At 36.6% G+C, this 20,810-nt stretch overlaps 3 protein-coding genes across 5 annotated transcripts; 2 read left to right on the top strand and 1 right to left on the bottom strand.

The window, feature by feature from the left end:
- The first annotated feature begins 160 nt into the window (after positions 1 to 160).
- Positions 161 to 2,373, top strand: LOC144478817 (tektin-3). The gene is made up of 9 exons (XM_078197093.1): positions 161 to 208; positions 272 to 426; positions 502 to 753; positions 860 to 1,092; positions 1,171 to 1,280; positions 1,350 to 1,498; positions 1,573 to 1,795; positions 1,863 to 2,017; positions 2,093 to 2,373. The coding sequence occupies exons 1-9, from the start codon at positions 161 to 163 to the stop codon at positions 2,301 to 2,303; spliced, it is 1,536 nt and encodes a 511-aa protein (XP_078053219.1). The 3' UTR covers positions 2,304 to 2,373.
- Positions 2,343 to 15,627, bottom strand: Mino (glycerol-3-phosphate acyltransferase mino). 2 transcript variants are annotated; one of them, XM_078197084.1, is made up of 14 exons: positions 15,403 to 15,627; positions 13,203 to 13,667; positions 7,757 to 7,875; positions 7,516 to 7,694; positions 5,881 to 6,036; positions 5,410 to 5,804; positions 4,899 to 5,322; positions 4,656 to 4,827; positions 4,128 to 4,312; positions 3,870 to 4,056; positions 3,569 to 3,792; positions 3,396 to 3,506; positions 3,132 to 3,324; positions 2,343 to 3,052 (listed from the first exon to the last, which is right to left on the bottom strand). In XM_078197084.1, the coding sequence occupies exons 2-14, from the start codon at positions 13,262 to 13,264 to the stop codon at positions 2,865 to 2,867; spliced, it is 2,595 nt and encodes an 864-aa protein (XP_078053210.1). In that variant the 5' UTR covers positions 13,265 to 13,667; positions 15,403 to 15,627; the 3' UTR covers positions 2,343 to 2,864. The 2 variants fall into 2 exon arrangements, with proteins under 2 accessions (XP_078053210.1, XP_078053211.1); XM_078197085.1 differs by lacking the exons at positions 7,516 to 7,694; positions 7,757 to 7,875; positions 13,203 to 13,667; positions 15,403 to 15,627 and adding an exon at positions 6,162 to 7,057.
- Positions 15,628 to 16,365: 738 nt separating this feature from the next.
- Noc3 (Nucleolar complex protein 3) lies at positions 16,366 to 20,810 on the top strand. 2 transcript variants are annotated; one of them, XM_078197087.1, is made up of 11 exons: positions 16,366 to 17,217; positions 17,440 to 17,544; positions 17,672 to 17,934; positions 18,019 to 18,259; positions 18,344 to 18,641; positions 18,718 to 19,052; positions 19,122 to 19,492; positions 19,565 to 19,729; positions 19,797 to 20,154; positions 20,242 to 20,339; positions 20,412 to 20,810. In XM_078197087.1, exons 2-11 carry the CDS (start codon positions 17,539 to 17,541, stop codon positions 20,617 to 20,619), a joined length of 2,343 nt encoding a protein of 780 aa, XP_078053213.1. In that variant the 5' UTR covers positions 16,366 to 17,217; positions 17,440 to 17,538; the 3' UTR covers positions 20,620 to 20,810. The 2 variants fall into 2 exon arrangements, with proteins under 2 accessions (XP_078053213.1, XP_078053212.1); XM_078197086.1 differs by having other exon boundaries at positions 17,421 to 17,544.

The following is a 20,810-nucleotide window of genomic DNA, read 5'->3' as shown; positions in this document are numbered from 1 at the left end:
CGTCACGTGACGACTTTGTTTCCGGTTTTCAAATAAGTTTCCCCTCTGAAACCTAAACCATGTCACTGTTTTCAAATTAAATGAAATCTTCTAATAAAGAAATTTTCATTGTATTAAACATTCTGGTTTCTCTTAAATCTTGCATATCGTAAAGCACAACATGGATAGCCATAAAAGCGGAGGGAAGAATGAAACTGTTATGTATTCGGTTCGTATTCCAAAACATGAAATCGCATGCAATGTTTCCATTAAATTGTGACATTAATTTTAGCAACTCCAACCATGGAGCACAGTAGGCGCGTTGCCATGTATGGAACAAATAGCTGGTCCACCTGTTCCAATTAGAGTCGGTGAATTTTATAAAATCCCGAAGCCTCATCCTTGGCGTCCTACTATGGGATACGAAATGGTGGAAGCCTCCTCCTTGTAAGAACTTCCGGTAGTTATGCATAATTATTTGAAAAATTACATTTCTTAAAAGGCACTCTAATAATAATTTAGACCAGCGCAACCTATGACAAATATACTGGCCGAAACCTGTTACATGCCTAATGGAATGGCCACGGAACCATTACGATTCCCAAATTTAGTGACCGGCTTCGATAGGAATCCTGCACATGCGGCTCGAGCTGCACTCTTCACTAGATATGGTCCATACGAATGGGTGCAAAACCAGATAAATCTTTACAATGAATCCAATAGCAATAGAAATTATTCGGAAAACTTGCGCCAGGACACCGTTCGAATGATGCGGTAAAAGAAAATATTATTTTGGAATTTAACTTGAGCAATTTTAACGAGACTACTTTTCCTAAGTATAAAGAAAATATATTTCTATAATTTGTTGAGGTAATCTTAGAGAGGCCGATGAAAAAGTGCAAAATGGTCAAATAGAAACGGGTCGAAAATTGGGAGAAAGAATCACGGACACGACGTTCTGGAGGAACGAAGTAGCTGCGGAACTGGAACGGATGATAATTGCAAATAAAAAAATGCAAGAATGTCGTAGGAACTTACAGTTGGCAATACAAAATTTGGAAGGACAATTGCACATAGCTCAGGAATGTTTATACTACCGCGAGGCTAGGACAGGTTTTAAATTTTTCCATTTAAGTCTTATATATGTATTGTCACTTCTTTCATTCTGTATATGATATAAAATGTAATTAGGTTCTGATTTGGTGCACGATCAGGCCGAGCATGCTCTTCTAAAAGAGATAGAAGTGGTGAGAAACTGCCAAAATAAATTAGAGGAGTTTACTGATAAATGTATTAATCAAGTACGTTCAAATTGAAAAGTTTATATAGAAGTGCGGATATTATGCTATACAACAAATTCTTATATCTAGCTTACAAATAGTAGAGCGGTACAGAATCAACTAGAAATTGATATAAGAAACAAGGAGACTGCATTAGGGATTGATATCACTTCTCACCAGATGAATAATTTTAGTCGTGGTTTGCAGTACTACAGCGGCATTGAAAAATACGATAATAGGTAACAGTACAATTAATCATTTACAGAGTCAGTTAATAAGGATTATGTAGCGCTACAATACATTTTCTATTCAGCGTTACGCAAGCTGAATCATGGGCTGAAGCCTCGAATAATGTAGTGAAAAAATCACAGACAGAAAGATCAAAGTCTAGTCAGTTAATTAGCGACATTGAAATTGCCATAAATGCAGTAGGTCAAGAAATGTGGGATGCTTGGGGCTTTACAAATAATGCGCTAGCCAGAAGAGTTACGGAGATGCTTGAAGCAAAAGAACGATTACAGATACATTTACACAAAGTAATTGAAGCCTATAATTTCATCTTATATGCTTTTAGCACTACATATTTCATATTTGTTGATATAGATGCAACAAGAGATATTTGAAATTGAAAAAAATATGCAATTAATGCAAAAAGCAATTGCAGATAAAAGCTCTGCCTTGAAAGTTGCACACACTCGTCTTGAAAGCAGGAGCCATCGACCCGAAGCCGAACTGTGCAAAGATTATGCTCAACTCAGGTATATAAAAAGAAAACAAATTTATGATGCATGTTCTCAGAACATTAATCTTACGTTTATGGTTTGGATTCACAGAATGATCAAGGAAGTAGAAACCATAAATGAAATGATAAATGAAATGAACTTGAAGTTGCAAAAATTTGAAGCACAACATCAACAACTGTTACGCACTAGATCCAATTTAGAAACAGATCTAAAATCAAAAGTTGATGCACTATTTATTGACAGAGAAAAGTGCATGGGTATGAGAAAAACCTACCCAATTGCATCAATTATTAAATTTTAAGATATGCTTCTATTGTATACATATTAATAGTACCGGAAGTCTCATGTCATTATATTTATTTTTTTCTAATAATATACATTTAACGTAAATATTTCGTATAAAATTAGCATTTTTATATAAAAATATAATAAAAATAGCTTTGCTTTTAGTACGTATCTTTCGTTGACATTAATAAAGAATTTACTGCTACCCAAACCATTAGTATATAAGATTAGTTTTATTAACGTAGTAACTATAAAACTATAATCATCTAATGCTGATTGTATAGTAATATCACATGAACCATGTATATAAAATTTTTGTACGCGCATCAGAATTAATAACTGAAATCTAAACTTTACCTGTACAATACCATAGATATATAAAAAATATTTATCAAGACTTATCTACAGAGCTTGTCAAGTTTTTAATTTACATAATCTAATGTGCAGCGAAAACACAGTTTCTTAAACTTATATCTTACTTAATATTTTGAATCCACTATATACAAGGTTTTACAACGATGTTTCATATAAAAGAATAGTACATTACAGAAGTTATTTTCTCGGTAAGGTTATTTCTTTAATTTACATTTCGAATCCATTTGAAAGGTGCTATTGTTTCATAGATTTCCGTTACAGCCCAATCTTTGTCATACTCATCCTTCAGATAGAATATTTTAATGTTCTCTTGCGCATGGCACTCCAAAACATTCCATTTTTCAAACAACTTCAACGAATTTTTTATTGGATCAACGCATAAGCTTTCTCCTATTTTATGAACAAATTAATCCTGCATTACTTCTCTTCTCTTATTATCCATTGAACATATTCCGATGTTACTACTCACCATAATTTACTATACCCCGATCTAAATTTGTTTTCAATTCTGCTAGGACTTCTTGAACTAGATCTCTTTCAGTAAGTGATCGTCCTACTAATTTTTTAAGTGTAAAGGCACTGAACGTATAGGTATCAACTAACGGCCGTAACATCGTATGAAGAAATTCCATACGTTTTGCGTGTTCTGGTACTACACTTAGCTAAAACAAAATTCAAACAAATGAGAATCACTATAACAAAATATCTTCAGCTGTGTAAAGCGTGTCCATACTTTATATTGAATTTTTTTACTCCTATTGCTGGCCATGTATTCTTCATCTGAACTGTCGTCAAACTTTGATGCGTACCTCTTGCTCCACAACTCTTCTTCTAAGCAATCTGGCTGTAAAATCATTTTCACTCTCAATAGCTTGGTCGGTAAACAATTAGGTTAGCTTATAATACCTCTTGTAACATAATGATATCAGTATGCGAGAGATTCTGTATAGCCTCAATAACGACGCGTTCTAAATCCTGGCATGGTTTGCAAAATATAAATTCGTATTTAAGAATATCGCATAGTTCAAGTGACCTTCGAACGAGGAGATCTTGAGATACTGTGATATTGTTTTGAGCAATCGCTTCTGGATCGTTGATCTGTGAATGCAATTCAGCATACAAAGCTGATACTAAAAAACACAAGCAATACATTAGTAATTTCTTCTGAGATTAGTGATTTAAAACTATTAATTGGTTTCATCCTTACCTACTATACTATCCATAACGTAACAAGTAAGCATCGTATTGCTGTAATAAGACAATTCGATCACATTTGGTAATATCGAGACAGGACGGATTGCGGTGACGAAGCCTGATTTGATTAATTGACCATCAATTGCCTCTGTAATCTCTTGTCTCTGCTGTTGCACTAACCCCGGCCCCAAAATATCCATCTAAAAGATATAATGCGAGGTCATATCACCTTGTTTCAATAAAAAAACTAATAAAAGAATCATTTGCTCACAGCGTGATTGATAATGTCGAGACTTTCCCCACAGAACGCAATATCTCTCTTCCGAGTCTCTAAGTCTTGTCTGAGCGTGTCAAATGCTTCCACTAACTTGTCCAAAGTACAACCGTCTCGGAATTTATTTAAAAGTAAAAATGCAACGACGTTGGTGGACATGATAGGCGTTGAGATAGAACAGTCTAAAAAATATTTTCTATTGAACAGGATACAGTGGCTCACAAAAATGTTTGTACACCTTTTAAAACGCAGGACCTTATTTTTAAAGCCTTAGATTACGGAGGGACTAGTCTATAATACAGTGATTAAACTGCGTTTTGTTTTAATTTTGCTATTACTTAAGATGATAAAAGAAAATAAAAAACTTTAGTCATTTAACTTTTTTATCAGACGAAAATTTAAAAAATGCCTTTCGTACATCTCGGTAACTTTAGCCCTGTGTAAAAAAAAAATTACCGCATTTTAAATAGGGTACTAACACTTTTGTGCGTTATTATGTATAAAAATCATTCATCTTTCTCCTACCATACACAACGTGTCGCGCGATACTATCTACTAATTGACGATGCTCTTCCACAATAACGTCTGTCCCATACAATGATGAACTGGACATTGTATACTTTAAAGTCTTCTCGGTGGGCGATGTTTTATTAACGGTTAACTTATTTTGTTGTACTTGAAACGCAATCAAGATTTCCTATTGATTAAGCAATTAAGTTAATAAAGGCATTTTATACTACGATTACGGATAATTAACTAGCCGCTTACCCTAAGGGAGAACGGCTGACAAAAGTCGACTTTAACGATTCCATAATTGCCCTTTAGAGTCTGCCACAAGGCTCTAATCGTAGACCTAAAGGTTTCCATTTTCTTTGGTTGACCTAGCTGTTCTCTAACAAAATTCCCATCAACGAGGCGTTCATAGTTCATTGTAACAGGTACAAGCAGCGCGTCTTCTACAGTTCCATCCATGTACGCGTCTATGATCACGCTCAGAATACCACCTTTTGGCATACACGGTTTACCAGTTCTTGTTCGTCCCCCTTCTATGAAGAATTCAATGTTATGGCCCGCTCTCAAGCTCTCCATAATATACGTGTGGAGTGTAGCACGATAAAGAACATCTTTGCGACCCAAAACAGGATCGATCCTACGTTTTATAAAAAACGCGCCTAAGCCTCGCAGTAGCCACCTAGAATTAACGTTAAATGGCAATAATTAATGGTAAAGAACAAGCTCAGCAGAATAGAATGCAAAATATAATAACACTGCAACACACCCAAACAGTGGAATTTTTAAATTATCTCCGGCTGCGATCAGTGGATTCCTAATTTCATTCATTAATAGAGTGAAGCTAATCATAATGTAATCTAAGTGACTGCGGTGTAGCGGAAGAAATACCAAAGGGAGGCCACTTTTGTTTGCTTCCTTCAGCATCTCTATCTGCGAAGGTAATACTACCGCGGACTGTATAAAGCACGGCAACAATTTATACAGAACCCAAGCAGTCATTTTAAGTAAAACATTGCTTATTCTGCTTTCCATCTCAAGTAGGATTGTTTTAGCTCTTTCCTTTGCTTTGGTAAAAGCCTTGGCCTCGCTGCAGCCCTCGTCTGCCGCCGTTTCCAAAGCGGTCATTTTGATCGCTTCTTCTAATCTTTCATCGTTCAGGACCTAAAAACGGAATTCTCCATAGTATCTGCGATTTCGATGTTTCGGGTACCAAAATTTTATTGCTCGTTCGATGTACCATTTGAGTGACTTTCGCATAATTGTACACTTTACGACTCCAAACGTGAGAGAGGCAATTGAACGCATTTGAAAACAGCGTGGTACCTGGATTGACTACTAGTATATTTAATCCGAAAGGCACGTACTGCTTGCTAATATTAGTCACCAACGAATTCTGTAACAACACGAAATCAAAGTTAATTATGTAGAAACTTTCTCACATAAAGATACTCTCTTATTTTTAGAATGATTCTCGAAGGGAAATTAGATATGTTCCACGTGCAAGTTTAATTAACTTACACCTTCGGGATATCCTCGTACAATGGTAATACGTAGCCATCGTGAAAAAAGTCCATGCGGTTTGTCATACATTTTCAAACTTTTCTGTCTTTCGAAAATAGCTCTTGATCACACACGTTCACGTTAATTGTCATTATTGTATGTTTCGCGAGCGTTACGAGTTGGTTTTCAAATCAGATTTCTCAAACTAAATTATTCAATAAGAACGATTGAACGACCCCTTACTATTGCCTCGGTGCATTGTCATAAAGAGCTGTGATTATGCATCCGATAAAGGTACATTGCACTCGACGGTGTACATTACACATCGCCTATGTATGAATTCACTGACCCAAAAAAATGATCAATGTATGTTGGTAAAAATGTATTATTATATTCAATCACTACGCAATAAAATGCGCAACAAAATTGTACAATAAAACAATTTGTGCGTGTGTTGTGTGCATACGTGCGACCAACAATTACTGTAGTTATCAAAGGAATTGACAGAATCCGATGCAGCAGTTACGTAATTAAATGTGCGTCAAAAGATGGCGGTGTTAATTAGGTAACAAAAAGTCTTTTTGTTGCACAGTATTTGAATTTCAAACTATACAAAACAACGTGTACTATTATAACTTGTAGAATTTTAATAATCATTCTTCAAATCGTAGCACATCGGACACTTTTAAGATTGAATACGTTTGAAATAATTTATAATCACAGATATTAACTGATTTGATTAATTTGAATATTTTCTTGAATATTTGTAGATTTTATTATTCGATCAAGCTCACTAATTGTAGTAGACAAACGAGTTATTCGGAACAAATGAAACTGAATTGATGCACACACGTGTAACCACGATATTCCGAATTTTGTGCGTGCGATGGTCACAAGAGGCACGGCTAAATATATTTTTGGTGTTGCAGGAATGTGAAGAAGCGATGTCGACGTTGTCAAACTGTCTGGGTAGATCTATTCGCTATTAACATTGCTGTTCTCTTCGCACGCAATATAGCCCGTTAATGGAATTAGTAGACAATTATTTAAAAAATTCAAATATAATAACTATGATCATATTAAATCACGTTAACATCACTTTTTACGTAATTAATAGGGATGATCATATAGTACAGTATACCTATAATAATTCCTCGATTGAACGTCATTTTTTGAGGTCATACGAGCATATTTCTTTAACACGTTGACCGCGCCAAGTGATCGCAAAAATTTCATAAAATCAAAGCATTCCTTTGATCTATACTTGTAATATCAATTGCTTTTAACCAATCATCCGAATGTAGATGGCACACCATCAACGCGTTAAGAATTCGTAACAGCAGTTAGATATCCATTTTTACACGAAACTCACTCTGGATGTTGGAGTGCAACTGCGACAGCACTGATGCAAAAACGCAGGTGTTTCTTTCACTACGGAAGCCAACGGCTCGGTCTCCTTGATCTTGAACAAGTTGTTTTCACGAATCTTTTTTGTCTGTTCCCTATCCAGTATCTTTCGCTTGTGCAACTGCAACCCAGTCCGGCGAAGCTCTAAAACACAATGAACCGCCCCGTAACGAACCGTATTCATTGATTACATAGAATAAACTTACCCCTGACCGAATAACGATTGGTGCTCGGTTCCGAATTTCTTTTCACTTCCGTTCTACTCTCCCATTTCGCGTAGACCTCCTGCAGACGCGTTGACAATACGTCCACCATGGTGTTTGCTCTGCGATTACACAGAACATTTATTCGTTATTAATGTACAATGAGTTTCGGCAAATTTATCTATATTAATTGCAACAGCAGGTGCTTCAAAGGTTTCACCAGTTATATTCGCAGCTCGATTATTGCAGAACGATTGAAACATCCGATCTGGACGCAGATCATAATTGCTGACCTATCCCTGTCGTGATATTAACAGTAATCGTACTGATACTTGCCATATATCTAACCATAACGTAACCGGTCATTTGTCCGGTTACGAAATAAATGTTGTTTTCACGAAAGGAACCAAAACATTACTTCGATGCGATCAAATTCGATGCAATCAATCAATCATATGTTTATTATTTCTTGTTTTTTTTTTTTAATTTTTTTGGTATCATTTTTGAAATCCGATATCAATCTTCTGCGTTTTATATGATATACGGGCATTGAATATGTTTTCTTCTCCGTCGTCAAAGTCGGAAAAATCATCGCTTTCAATCTGCTCGTATTCAGACTCAGAATTTCGCGCGTCTGAATACTCCGCTTACATTTTTATATGTTTTCCAATAACTTTCTCGCTGAACGTGCGAACAATTTCGGAGATAGAACAAAATACAAAATCAATGTATTGAATATTATTAGATTTGATTACTCCCTATCCTATTTGCTTGCGCTTTGACTATTATAAATATGGGGTACCCATTACAAGGGGGATTTACTTCTTGAGAATCTCGGATAACGACAAAACTAAACATATACTGCATTAATAAGAATACAACTAAAGACTATTAGATCCTACTCGAGTTTAGAGCTAAGGTTCAGAATTAACCTTCTGCGCTCGAAACAATTTTAGCTGTAAATTTAGGATAACTTCTCTGGCTTATAGTATTTTTATTTTATGCAACAAAGTACACTTTTATGCATATAAAATTTATTCTTGTGATAGTTTCGCTATTTAACATAGTTTTTAAATATAAACTTTGATGACAAGGTATAAAAATGATCTTGGAACATTATATAACAATTTTTAGTGGTGCCTCAGAACCACTACTCGAATGGAAAGGATTAAGTTAAATCAAGATACAAATTTGTTTTTGTGAATGTTCCTCGATAAAAATAAAAAGAAGTCACAAAAAATCAAAATCGAGCTAAAATGAAGCTAAATAAAAAAGAAAATAATAACAAACGTATAATATTAAATGAAATTTTGAAATCGGTCGTGTAGCCGGCTTCGGTTATTGTTAACGGACAATCACGGATATAATTCGCGGAGAATTTCACGGGTGATGCTCCCGAGTCTAATCGAGCATCATTCACGCTCGATCTCCGACGAGTCGATACAGCCGAGTGCAATTCTGAGTGGAGCGGATGTGGTTTTTCTTTTCCTGAACCTGTCCCTCGGATTGGATGCATAACAGGAGGCATTCGAGTTACAACGATAGAAGAATTAGTTAACGCGAGCTCTGGATCAGGTCCATAGGTCGCACGGAGTACATATACATTGAAGTTCATCAAAATTCTTCCTCCATTCCAGTATTCATAAAGCAAAGTATAAAAATAAAAATCAGTTTACACGTTAACGCTAAAACTACCGAGCACTCAACACTTTACTTTTAAATTTTCGTTTCTATTTTAATTTTATTTATTTTATTAATCACAAGAGATATTTAATATTTAAAAAAATGATATAATAATATCGAAGCTTGCGGTAGCGCCATTTAACATATTTATCTCAATAATGGGTAATAAATTATTAGTTACCACGACAACCAATTCACCCAACGCTATAAAGCATTAACGCGATCAGTTTTTATCATCTTTTGAAAACGAACAAAATCTTTACGATCTAAGGTAATAGCGAAATACAGAATTCTAAATCCGTCGTTACCGACTAATATCAAGTTCCATAGCGTAATTTCTCGATGTGAAAAAGGAAGAGAGATCAGATATCGATGGGTAAGCAGCGATCTGACCGTGAAAAGCAAAGGTCGGCCAAGAGATTAAGCGCTTCAATTGGGGCGTGAAACCGTCGGGCGGCTTTCAATAAAGATGGATCGGTTGGTTGTAAGATCAATGATGAGCAAATTCCTCGTCCGATAATGAACATGTCAACAATACTGTTCATTATTAGCCTGACCGTTTTACAAAAATATGATCTCTGCACACCTATCGCTCACCGTGCCTTTTGTTTGCCGCGAGATACCGCGCGAGGCAATTATCGAATCTAAACTTTCTCTTAGTAAATTCTCCTGGCAAGATGACTTCTTGATAATACTAATATACCAGCGGGGACTCTCCCACGAAAGTCAGTTCCGCAGGATGTCCAACGGGATTGTACGGGTACGGCCGTGGACATGGAAATTACAAGAAGGTTACCTTCCGTTAGGCTCGCACGAGTCTTAGGATGACGTTTTAATTCGCATTGTTCCACGGAATGGATGAACAAAATAGGTACGCGCGGAACAATGCTTGCTCGGCCGTCTCGAAACGCGATTCACGAAGTCGAAACTTGAAACGCAATTCACGAAAGTCTAAACTTGAAACGCGAGAAGCGGAAGGTCGATTCGCGGAGGCTCTTTGCAAAATAAAATGTAGGTCGCGGAAGTTTTCAACAACAAAATCTATATTCCTTATCTTAGAGCCGAAGATAAGGAACCGATCCGCTCTCTATTTACGATGATACGCACTTACAGGTCAAAAGGAGACCGACGAAACGGCATGATCACGACAATTACTGTTTTCCTGCTGCGACGACGTGTACCCGACTTCGTCAACTAGATTTCGGTATTGGGTTACATCCGTCGCGAAACTTCGTCGCTTCGAGCAGCAGGAATATAAATGCGAATAATCGTGATTCGCGGATTCACACTTAGACGCTTTGTTGCACCATGGAACGAGGCGGTTTTTGTACTATTATTGTTCGTGTTCATCATGACGAGTGCTTTCAAGCACGACCTCGACCAATGTTGTATTGAATCGTGCGTTCGATAAAGTCGTGAAATATGTATTGCAAAGCGGCCGGTTTTGCGACGCGATTATGCAGATAGCTGGCAAGGAAAGGGACACCCCGGGGCCATACGATCTGCAGCCGATCCATGTACACGCAAACGTATCGAGTATCGGTTACATAAACGAGTATTGAGTGCGAGTGGCCTGTACGATCGGAAGAGCCGTGTAATCACGATGCTTCTGACCGAAACAAAAACAAAACCGGCGTCGTTCAATGGTGATCGACAAATCGAACGATGATCGACGAGTCGAACCCATGTCATCGCGAAACAATCGATTGGGGTACTACGGACGTTGTACCGGACCGGAAACGGATCTGTCCCGACGATCGGTGTTAATCGATGCCGGTGCCTTTCGCAGTCACGATCGACAGTACCACGATCGCATTTAAATTCGCAAAATTTCTATCGTTGCCGAAAGCGGCATACGTTCGAAGGTAGCAATGATTAATCGGCAAAGTCCAAACAGATAAGAGTATCGCGTGCCAAGCTGCTGCTTTGAAGCCATCAAACGATTATAAACGATCGTGAGCAGTGACCGTGTCACCTCAAGTGGGAGTTACACGATAATCATGATTAATAACCGTGGACACGGGTCCTTAGCAAACTGGACCGACTTTTGCCATGCTCGCCTGATGACACTGGCCAACATTTACCTCGCATTCCGACGAATTGAGATTATGTGGGGCGAGTTACACGGTTTTTTTTTAAATCCTAACACGATACTTTTCATTAACGCCGAAGCTCCCGTAGAAATTGCAACACTTTTAACAAAGTATCTCGCAGACACGAGCAAAGTGAATATTAACATGTTCGCTGAAAACAGAGTATGCACACCTGATTTATGAAATATTTAAGGAATTGGCGAACCAAAACTATAGATTGTAACTATACGTATCAATGTTTTAATCGATTTCTGTGGATTCGATTCTAGCGTTGGATACGTTTATAGTAAAGCGTGATGCAACGAAGAAAAGTAGAAATTCGACGAGCAGAGAGCGTAATCGTTTAATAGCGAACGCAGTCGATTATGCTCCGATCGAATCAGCGTGTCGCAATTTTATTTTTCAGTCGACTGATATCGGGTTGAACAGAGGTTAAAAGCATCGACGAGCATGAAAGAAAATGGAGAACTTCGATAAAAATAGAGCATCTTACGATATTGCTGAATTTCTTTGTTTTAACATAGAACGCATGATCGTTCGGGTCGGGGCCCGGGTTATCAATGAACAGAAACTCGTGTCGGATTCTTGTGAAAGCATTGTGAGAATAGGGGATGCAAATCTGATGCAGATGCTGCGGCAGAACACGCGCGTGACCGCTGTGCGATTTTAGCGTTAATGCGAATGTTTCGCGTGAGAAAACGTGGCCAAAAGCAAAGCTAGAATTCGGCGTAATGGCTTAATAGATTCCTGTAAGATTTAAATAATTTCCTAATTGTGGCTGAAAACAAAAAGTTCGCGACCCGATCGACAAATGGAAAATTAAAGTCTTGGACACGATTACAATTTTGCCACCTCTTCGCGAAAGAGAAAGCACAAACGGCCGAAGGTGAGCCATGATTTCATGCAAATAGTAGTCGAAATCGACGAAAGTTTGGTTTCCTCGTATTGCTTCACACGATAAACTAAACCTTGATTCTAAATCGAAACGTATATTTTTTGCGAAACTAGCTGATTAGACATTCCACATTCTATTCGTCACAGTATAACAAAAATTTGCAAATTAAATAAATCAGAGTTTTCTTTGACTATATTATGCGCTGCGTGAAAAGAAAGTTCTTCTGCGAAGGATTATCTAATCGAACAACTTCGTTTTCACATTGGATGCATAAAAGAGTGCTAACCTCGATCCAAAACGCATAAACAGAAATTTATTGAAGCTAATTGAGATGTCCAGCACGCTCCGCGTAACGTTCCCGAACGACGGGCAACTCGATTATAGGTGTTACAAATAAGATTTGAATGGCACCCGGTTATTTTAGCGTGCAGGCTAGACCGTGCGAAACAAAAAGGTTATGACCCCCTAATCGGGTGCATGCAAATTGCGATTAGTGGTACAAAGAGTTGTGCAACGTTGTTGGCACACATCTGTTTCGAGGAGAAGTTCAACCACGAAGTGGGGGATATCGTGCGACGTTACACTAAATCTCGCGTGTTTAATGACCCGCGACGATCGCTCTATCGCGTTGCAATCAGCTGAGAGACGACTCTCCCTCGACCGAAATTCCCTGTAGGAAGAAAATAAAGAAAGATTCGCGGCGGGCCGCGGCGGTCGTTAACACCTCGTCGGCGAGCCGTTTCAAATAGCCGTAGCGTTGTACTATGAGTATGGTTACCTGAAGTTGAAAAAGTAGAGGAGGATCCCGAAGAACAGGAAAATTTCGACGAGGCCGTCCATCGTCTCGTACTGTGGTTCGCACGACGCGCACCGCTCGCCGAGTAGAAAAAAAAGCAAATGAATTCGAAAATGCGTAACTGGCTGGCTTCAGGGCGGGCCGGCGCCGGCAGAGCGAGCGATTATGTTCGTTTAGTCCGTAAAACAGTGCCGTGAGCTCAACTGCTCGGACTCATGATTTCGATCGAAATCGGCCGCCGTTTATCTCGAGTCAGCCCGATCACGGACGGTGACAATCGCGTAAACTTTGATCTTCGCGGCCGTCGCTTCTCGTGAAGAAACCACCTGGACATGATCCATAGATCCCCCGAGAGAGCACGTTATCGTCAGACGTAGCGGATGGTGCGCGAGGGCGAGCGCGCGCGCGCGCTTGCACTCGCAATCAACGACTTTCGTCGTGGGGAACCTTTGTGAAACAACAACACCGTGAAACGAAATGCTGCCGCGGTCGGTCGGGACAATCGCCGCGACTTTCTACCGCGATGCGTTAAATATGCGGCAACAATATTCGTCGAGAACAGTTCACTGACTCGTTTTAAACGTGTTGCGCACCGGTTAGCGTCGCTGGTATCGCTGTTACAGACGGCCCTTGAACTCAAGCAAACTAGAGAACCCCTTTGTGCCGTTTTAACGGCCGAAGAACAATTCGCAATCGAATAGGGCTAACAATTCGTCATAAACTCTCGTCGATTGTAAGTGAAACATGAGCAACTTGAACAGTCGTGTGAGAAAATCTACAGTGACTTTAGAAAGTCTCGGACAAATTGTTGATGTTATAACTATTATGATTTGAAACAAGCATTGAACCTGGTCTCAATTTAAAGTTACAGGTAACGTCGCAACAGGGTTGGACATGTTAACTTGTACAAGGAGTGCCTACGATAGAGGTGAACCAGCGAGATGATCGGTAGTATGTAATGCTCCCGGGTCGGCAATACACTGATGACCATGTTAACTCGTATGCAGAGACACTGCGTTGGTTGTAAGAACGTCCGGTGGTGTGAGTATATACAGGGTGAACCACCTGACACGCATTCCTAAGTATTTCTTAAATCAATCCTTATAGGACTAGCCAAAATTCTCGAAAAAAGTGTAAAAGTACTCGTTGCATTAATTATTAAACGTTTTATATTTACGTTATGTTAAATGTTATCAATAATTCATAAGGCATTTACGGATTGCTTCAGCGATGCGTGTTAGATTGTTCCTATGTATTTGCGAAACGATCTCGTCCTAACGTGTCGAATGGTACTGTTTTTGTTCTTGGATGCGCCTTAAGAATAATCTTGACGGTCGTAATTTCGTGGAAGTCGATAATGGCAGTGGAATAAAGTGTAACATAATGTTAACGAAGTTCGAAATCGCTTTTACACGTCGGAATAATGAAACCTTGAGTTCATCGCAAGATTAAGTCATTGTATTCCTGCGTTATCCTGCAATAAGTCGAGAAGAGTAGAGATATAAGTTTGCATAGATTTTCTGATCTACAGTAGTACTTAGGCCCGAATGCTAGTAAACAGAAAATCGTTTTATATCAACGTCCTAACCACATACAAAATTTACTTGTGAATCCTATCGAAGTTCAAAAGCAAAACTCTAAATCCCTTGAAACAATTCATACCACCACTTTCTATTACAAATTCGTTATAGCGACCATGAGAGAAACATTCTTTTTCAAATAGGCGATTCGATCTTATTATTTGTTGACATGCGACCTATGTCAAAGTACTTTGTATGAAAACACGATGATTTACGACATTCAGTCTCCCTCTGACAGATTTTCCATTTCTTCCACTCCATTCTTCTAAAATTGTTCCGAAAGAAGTTATCAATCAATACACTAATTAATACTTTGCAAGACTGAATTCGATACCTGATTTATTCGATTTCTTTACAAATGCAGTTCTTATGCAAATACAGCAAGTTGTTAAAGTAAATAAATAGTCGTGGATCAACAAATAAAGTGACACTGACACTCGGAATACATAACCAGCAACACCCCTTATCCAGTCATTCATTCAAAATTCCATTGCGAGATCAGTGAACTTTCGTCGAATATCATCGCACGCAAGATTTACAATTACGTTCTACAAACAACGATTATCCAAACATTTATAACCACGGTAGACAGAAAGGAGTACCTTATGTTCGGCGACGTTCCAACTCCGTTAAGTTTAACCGCGAAAATTTAAAGCGAATCGTGGATAGGGGGAGCGCACTTTTCGGAGGAGAAACTAACAACGAAAATCCGGTTTTGTTGCATGTAATACGGGATCTTGCATATAACACAAAAATAAGAGGAATGTCTATTATGCGATCCAAACGAGCAGTTTCGGTTTCATTCGGCAACCGATGTGATCACCGCAAAGGTCGACTCATAACTGCATCCAAGACACCAAGGAGAACACGTGGTACACGAGGCAGAATAACATTCCCCACGATGCATGTTGATGATTAATCAGCATGACACTTTTAAGTTTTCCATTGAGTACACAACCCCGTTTGTCAATGACGGTAAGGGACGATAAGATTATTATTTGGAAACTGTCTTGCGATCAGTTATTGCGTTTCTCATTCTCGAAAGAATGTGGAACGTGGTGATGGTAGCTTGGTATACGGCATAAATCGAGGTGGCGTTACTCTCTTTTGTCCAATAGGATCTCACGAAAAATGTTTGTTAATTAAATCACGAAAAAACTTGTCTTGGTCGCATCTGCATTTTCAGCGCGCACAATCTCAAATAAGCAAATGGAAACATTTTAAAACTTCACAGAGACGATCGGACACGCACTGATCTATGGCGTCATTAAACCGGTTCCATTCCAACTAATACAATTATTCGGAACGTTAGATATTAAGAATCCTACACGATCATTCTTGTATAAGAATATCGAACGTATAAAGGGATTGATCGAGAGATTCCTTGTTTAACGTCCTTGCGTGTTCACATGGTACACTCTACAGGAACATCATTCTCGAGCAACAGAATCGGTGTGACCCGATGTCCAGTTAGTTCCATGCAACCCGTAAATTAATCCTATTGAAAGCCATTAACGTTTCATGCTGTTCTTTATTGTGCGTCAATTTACAGGACCGCATTAAGATTCTCTGACTGTACGTACAAGAAAGATTCATTGGTAGTCGGAGAACTCGCGAAACAACGATTTCGTATGGGGCTACACTTTCTTCTTTACCCGTTGCTTTCACAATCAAACGGTGAATGTAATCGCTTCGTTACACACTTTGTTTTTTTATATTATTTCGATTCGATCAAATCAACCGTGGATTGTATTAATGATTAAATTAGTTATATAATGGAGTTTGTCTTCATAATAAATGATACAACGTCAAACAAACAAATGCCAAACCTTCAAGCATGATCTTCTGGTATTGAACATTACATCATACAAAATTTATGGTAAATTATATTGTTTCTAATAATAAGTGCCGGAAGATATTTAATTACGATATTCATTCTTCATCTTAATAATTTATAGCAAATTTCAAAATATAACGTAACATAAATGTGCATAACGCAATAAAAAATATTAGAAAGGATGACATATTGTTTAAGAAATATATATATATAATTATAGATTAAGTTCTTAGTTAATTGTGACAATGCTTACGTATTCTTTCATAAATAATCTTAGGTTGTAATGGAAAATTTGAGTGTAGCGTGCGAAAACTAATTTAGCTTATCTTCTTCATCAGTCTGACAAGCGTGCAGAACATAACCTTATCCTAAAAAAGTATATGTAACTTCTAGACTCATGCGTAAATCGTTTCTTACCTTTTGATGATATTTGAAAATAATTCTTGTATTCACATGAATCACTATTTAAAATAAATTTAATTATTAATAAATACGTTCAAGTATTACACTTTGCATTGTAAATCATAGGATCCTATACATATGTATGCTACAATCTTGTGCACGCGTTCAACATACTATTGTAAGTTTTGAACAGAAATTGTACAATATCGAATTTGGAACTTGTAATTATTAATAAAATAATATCATATATTATGCAATTTAAGTTTATTGGTAACAATTAATACGAGTACATAATGATTACGATGTAGTACAATGAATAATATTTTTTTATTTATTATAAGAAAGGTATTTGTGTACGATCGTTTAAACACGTGTTGACAGAATGAACACATGTTTGTAGCGGGATACATAGCTGATAATAATTATTGTTCAGACGCCGTGATAGTACGATTATTGTGGTAAAGAAAACTGTGTTTAACATTGCATAAATCTACAAAAAATGGCGGTAAGTAATGTCACATTAATGAATTAAAAACAATAATTAAATATAACCTAAACGTCGTATCGAAGATATATTTAAGTGAATCTGCCATTTCGTATAATTAGTTAATTTCTTATGTTGGATAAAACAGAAGAAACTTAAAATTAGTGCGATCAAAAGGAGCAATCAGAAGAGGACCAAACTTATGAAACAGGGGAAACTTAAAACAAGGCGACATAAACCGAAAAAACAAGTTCAAAAAGTAGTACAATCACATCCAGAATCAGTGGAAGAAGAAGAGAGTGACCATGGAGAAGATCTCTTGTCTATGGTCGAAGAAGATGACTTACAATTTTTGGAGAAAGCTATTTCTAATAAATCCTACAATTTATTGAAACATATACACTTAAACCAGTATGTTAAATATATATAGATATTTTTTGTTATCTTTATCATGATATTTTAATATACAATTGTTTATAATTATGTGCAATTTAGAACAGATAATAAGAAAGTAAAGAAAAGAAAAAATGGGGAAACGCTAGAAGAATTATATGAAAATAATGTTTCAAAAATAGCTGAAGAAGTAGGAAACAAGAAAGTTCGTCTATTACTTCCTACTAAAACTCAAAATGGGATTATCCAGAAGAGGGTAATAGAAGTTGATGATGAAAATAATGAAGATAAGTTTAATAAAGAACAAAATGTAGAAGATGAGTATGTGGAAGAAGAAATAGAGGTATTATAGTAATGCTCACATCGTATAAAACATTACTTCATTAGCAAAAATACCTATATATCTGTGAATTAACTGATATTTTAGAATGGAGTTGAAGATGAAGATGAAAATAAGAAGCCTGTGTCTATGATTGAACTTCTAGCATGTCGCAGAGAAGCATTAACGTCAAAACGTTTGAAGATCGGTTTACTTGCTAGTAGTCTTTTAGAAACACCAGAGAATAAATCTGATAATTTTAATGCTTTACTAGATTTTATGGAAGAATCAGATCCAGAAGTATATATTACTGTTAGAAAATTAGCAACAATATCTTTGTTAGAAGTTTTCAAAGACTTACTACCTTCTTATCATATTCTACAAGTCCAGCAAGAAGGTGTAAAATGTATGTAGTTATCGTTGGTGACATTATTTATATTTTAACAATATGCATATATGATAAACATTTTTTGTTTATTTAGTAAAGAAGGATACATTGGCACTACAGAATTATGAAACCGCTCTGTTAAGAAATTATAAACGTTATTTACAAAAATTGGAAAAGATGTCTGGTGCATTACGAAGAAAAAAAGGAGATACACGGTCATTGAAAGAACACGAGATAGAATTAGGAAAGCTTGGCATAACGTGCATGTGTGATATTTTAGCAGCTCATCCTTATTTTAACTACTCCATTAATATAGCCAATTTTTTGATACCGTTTCTTGATAATAAATTTGAATCTGTGAGACAAGAGGTGGCTAAATGCATTTCTCAAATATTCAACGAAGACAAACGAGCTGAATTGTCTCTAACAGTAAGAAATTATAATTATAATTTGTAAGGTGCATTCTAATAATATTAATTATATTATTTTATTTTTCAGATCGTGCGTAAGCTAAATCAGTACATAAAAGCAAAAGCTCACTCTGTTCATTCTGAAGTTCTATTTGTACTTTTATCTCTTCGTATAAAAGATGTCAATTTGGATAAAGAGAAAGAGGAAGAAAGTAAACAAAAGAAACTTGCGTCTCACAAACAAAGAATTCTTGCTTTAAGTAAACGAGAGCGAAAAAAAAATAAAAAGCTTGAACAGGTAGAAAATGAATTGCTTGAGACTAAAGCAGAAGAGAATAAACAGACTAAACAAAAACTCCTCACTGAAATTACTAGTATAGTGTTTACTATTTACTTTAGAATTTTAAAGCAAACACCTAATAGTAAAATTCTGTCCATTTGTCTGGAAGGCCTTGCAAAGTATAGTAATTTTTGTCTACACCTAATTTTTTATCATACTATATAATATTTCATTCTACGTAATAATTATAGATTTGCACATTGCATAAATTTGGAGTTCTATCAGGACTTAGTGACTGCCATTAATAAATTGATGGAAGAAACGAATTTGAGTTTAAGAGATCAATTGCATTGCATACAATGCGTATTCACAATATTATCAGGTCAAGGATCAGCGTTAAATCTCGATCCTTATAGGTATGTGTTTCAAAAAAGCAATTATTATTTGAGGGAAGAAAATTAAATGTACGCTTTTATTTTATAGGTTTTATGTACATCTATATAAAAATTTAATAAATATCCATTGTGGTAAAACTCATCCAGAGTCAGAGATCCTTATAAAAGTTTTAGTACAAGTTTTAATACAACGAAGAAAAAGAATCACACAGAACCGTCTAATAGCGTTTCTCAAAAGAATGGCTATTGTGTCTTTACAATCTCAGTATAACACAGTACTCGGCATTCTTGGGATAGTAAAACAAAGTATGCAGCTTGGAAAAACTGCGAACATTTTACTAGATACAGATTGTAGCACTGGGGATGGCTTTTACCAACCAGAATTAGAAGAACCTGAATGTTGTAATGCACATTGTACTGCATTGTGGGAACTTGCGGCTTTGCAAGTACGTATCCATAACAATTTGTCAACAACAATAGATATCCTTAAAGTTTTACCAATTATCTATACTTTTACTATTTTATCTGTACAGCGGCATTATCATAGCGTTGTTCAAAAAATAGCGAAAAATATAGCATGGAGTGTACCATCTACTGGGGAAGGTAGTTTGTCTCCTGAAATTGCAAAATTGTAAGTAAAACATTTCGTTTTCATGAACTGATATTTTTAGACATATTATATAAATCATTTAATTCTTTGCAGAACTCCAGAGGAACTATACACTGAGTATGATCCCACTGGTGTTGCATTTAAGCCAGCTATACCAGTTCCCAAGAAGATAACTAGAAAGAAGACAATAACGACACATCATTTTGTTAACAGCGAATTCAGTGATTACGTTGATAGCGTAAATAACGCTGAACTGTTTGCAGACGGATACGTAGATTTTTATAGTGCATATTGTAATTAACATTACATATAGTACAAATTATAGCTATGAAATAGTAGCATTCCGAAGTAAATAAATTAAACAGAAGAATTTTATTGTACTAGAAGATTTGACAATGAAACAAATGTGCAACAATAATTGTGATTCGCATTTTCATAAACCATTGTATTTACAATGCATATACAGTTATTATCACAATCGATACAATTCAC

This window comes from Augochlora pura, chromosome 3, assembly GCF_028453695.1.
Source record: "Augochlora pura isolate Apur16 chromosome 3, APUR_v2.2.1, whole genome shotgun sequence".
Taxonomy (NCBI): domain Eukaryota; kingdom Metazoa; phylum Arthropoda; class Insecta; order Hymenoptera; family Halictidae; genus Augochlora; species Augochlora pura.
The sequence above is the reverse complement of the archived record's forward strand: the minus strand, read 5'-3'. Positions and strand labels throughout refer to the sequence as shown.

Coding starts and splice junctions, on each gene's coding strand:
- LOC144478817 (XM_078197093.1), top strand. CDS start 161: ATGGATAGCCATAAAAGCGGAGGGAAGAATGAAACTGTTATGTATTCG. Junction 209..271: donor ATGAAACTGTTATGTATTCG/GTTCGTATTCCA, acceptor CATTAATTTTAG/CAACTCCAACCATGGAGCAC. Junction 1,499..1,572: donor ATTGAAAAATACGATAATAG/GTAACAGTACAA, acceptor TTTTCTATTCAG/CGTTACGCAAGCTGAATCAT.
- Mino (XM_078197084.1), bottom strand. CDS start 13,264: ATGGACGGCCTCGTCGAAATTTTCCTGTTCTTCGGGATCCTCCTCTAC. Junction 7,876..13,202: donor CTCTACTTTTTCAACTTCAG/GTAACCATACTC, acceptor GTGTAATCGCAG/AGCAAACACCATGGTGGACG. Junction 3,325..3,395: donor GTAAAAAAATTCAATATAAA/GTATGGACACGC, acceptor ATTTTGTTTTAG/CTAAGTGTAGTACCAGAACA.
- Noc3 (XM_078197087.1), top strand. Junction 19,730..19,796: donor TTAAATCTCGATCCTTATAG/GTATGTGTTTCA, acceptor TTTATTTTATAG/GTTTTATGTACATCTATATA. Junction 20,340..20,411: donor TCTCCTGAAATTGCAAAATT/GTAAGTAAAACA, acceptor AATTCTTTGCAG/AACTCCAGAGGAACTATACA.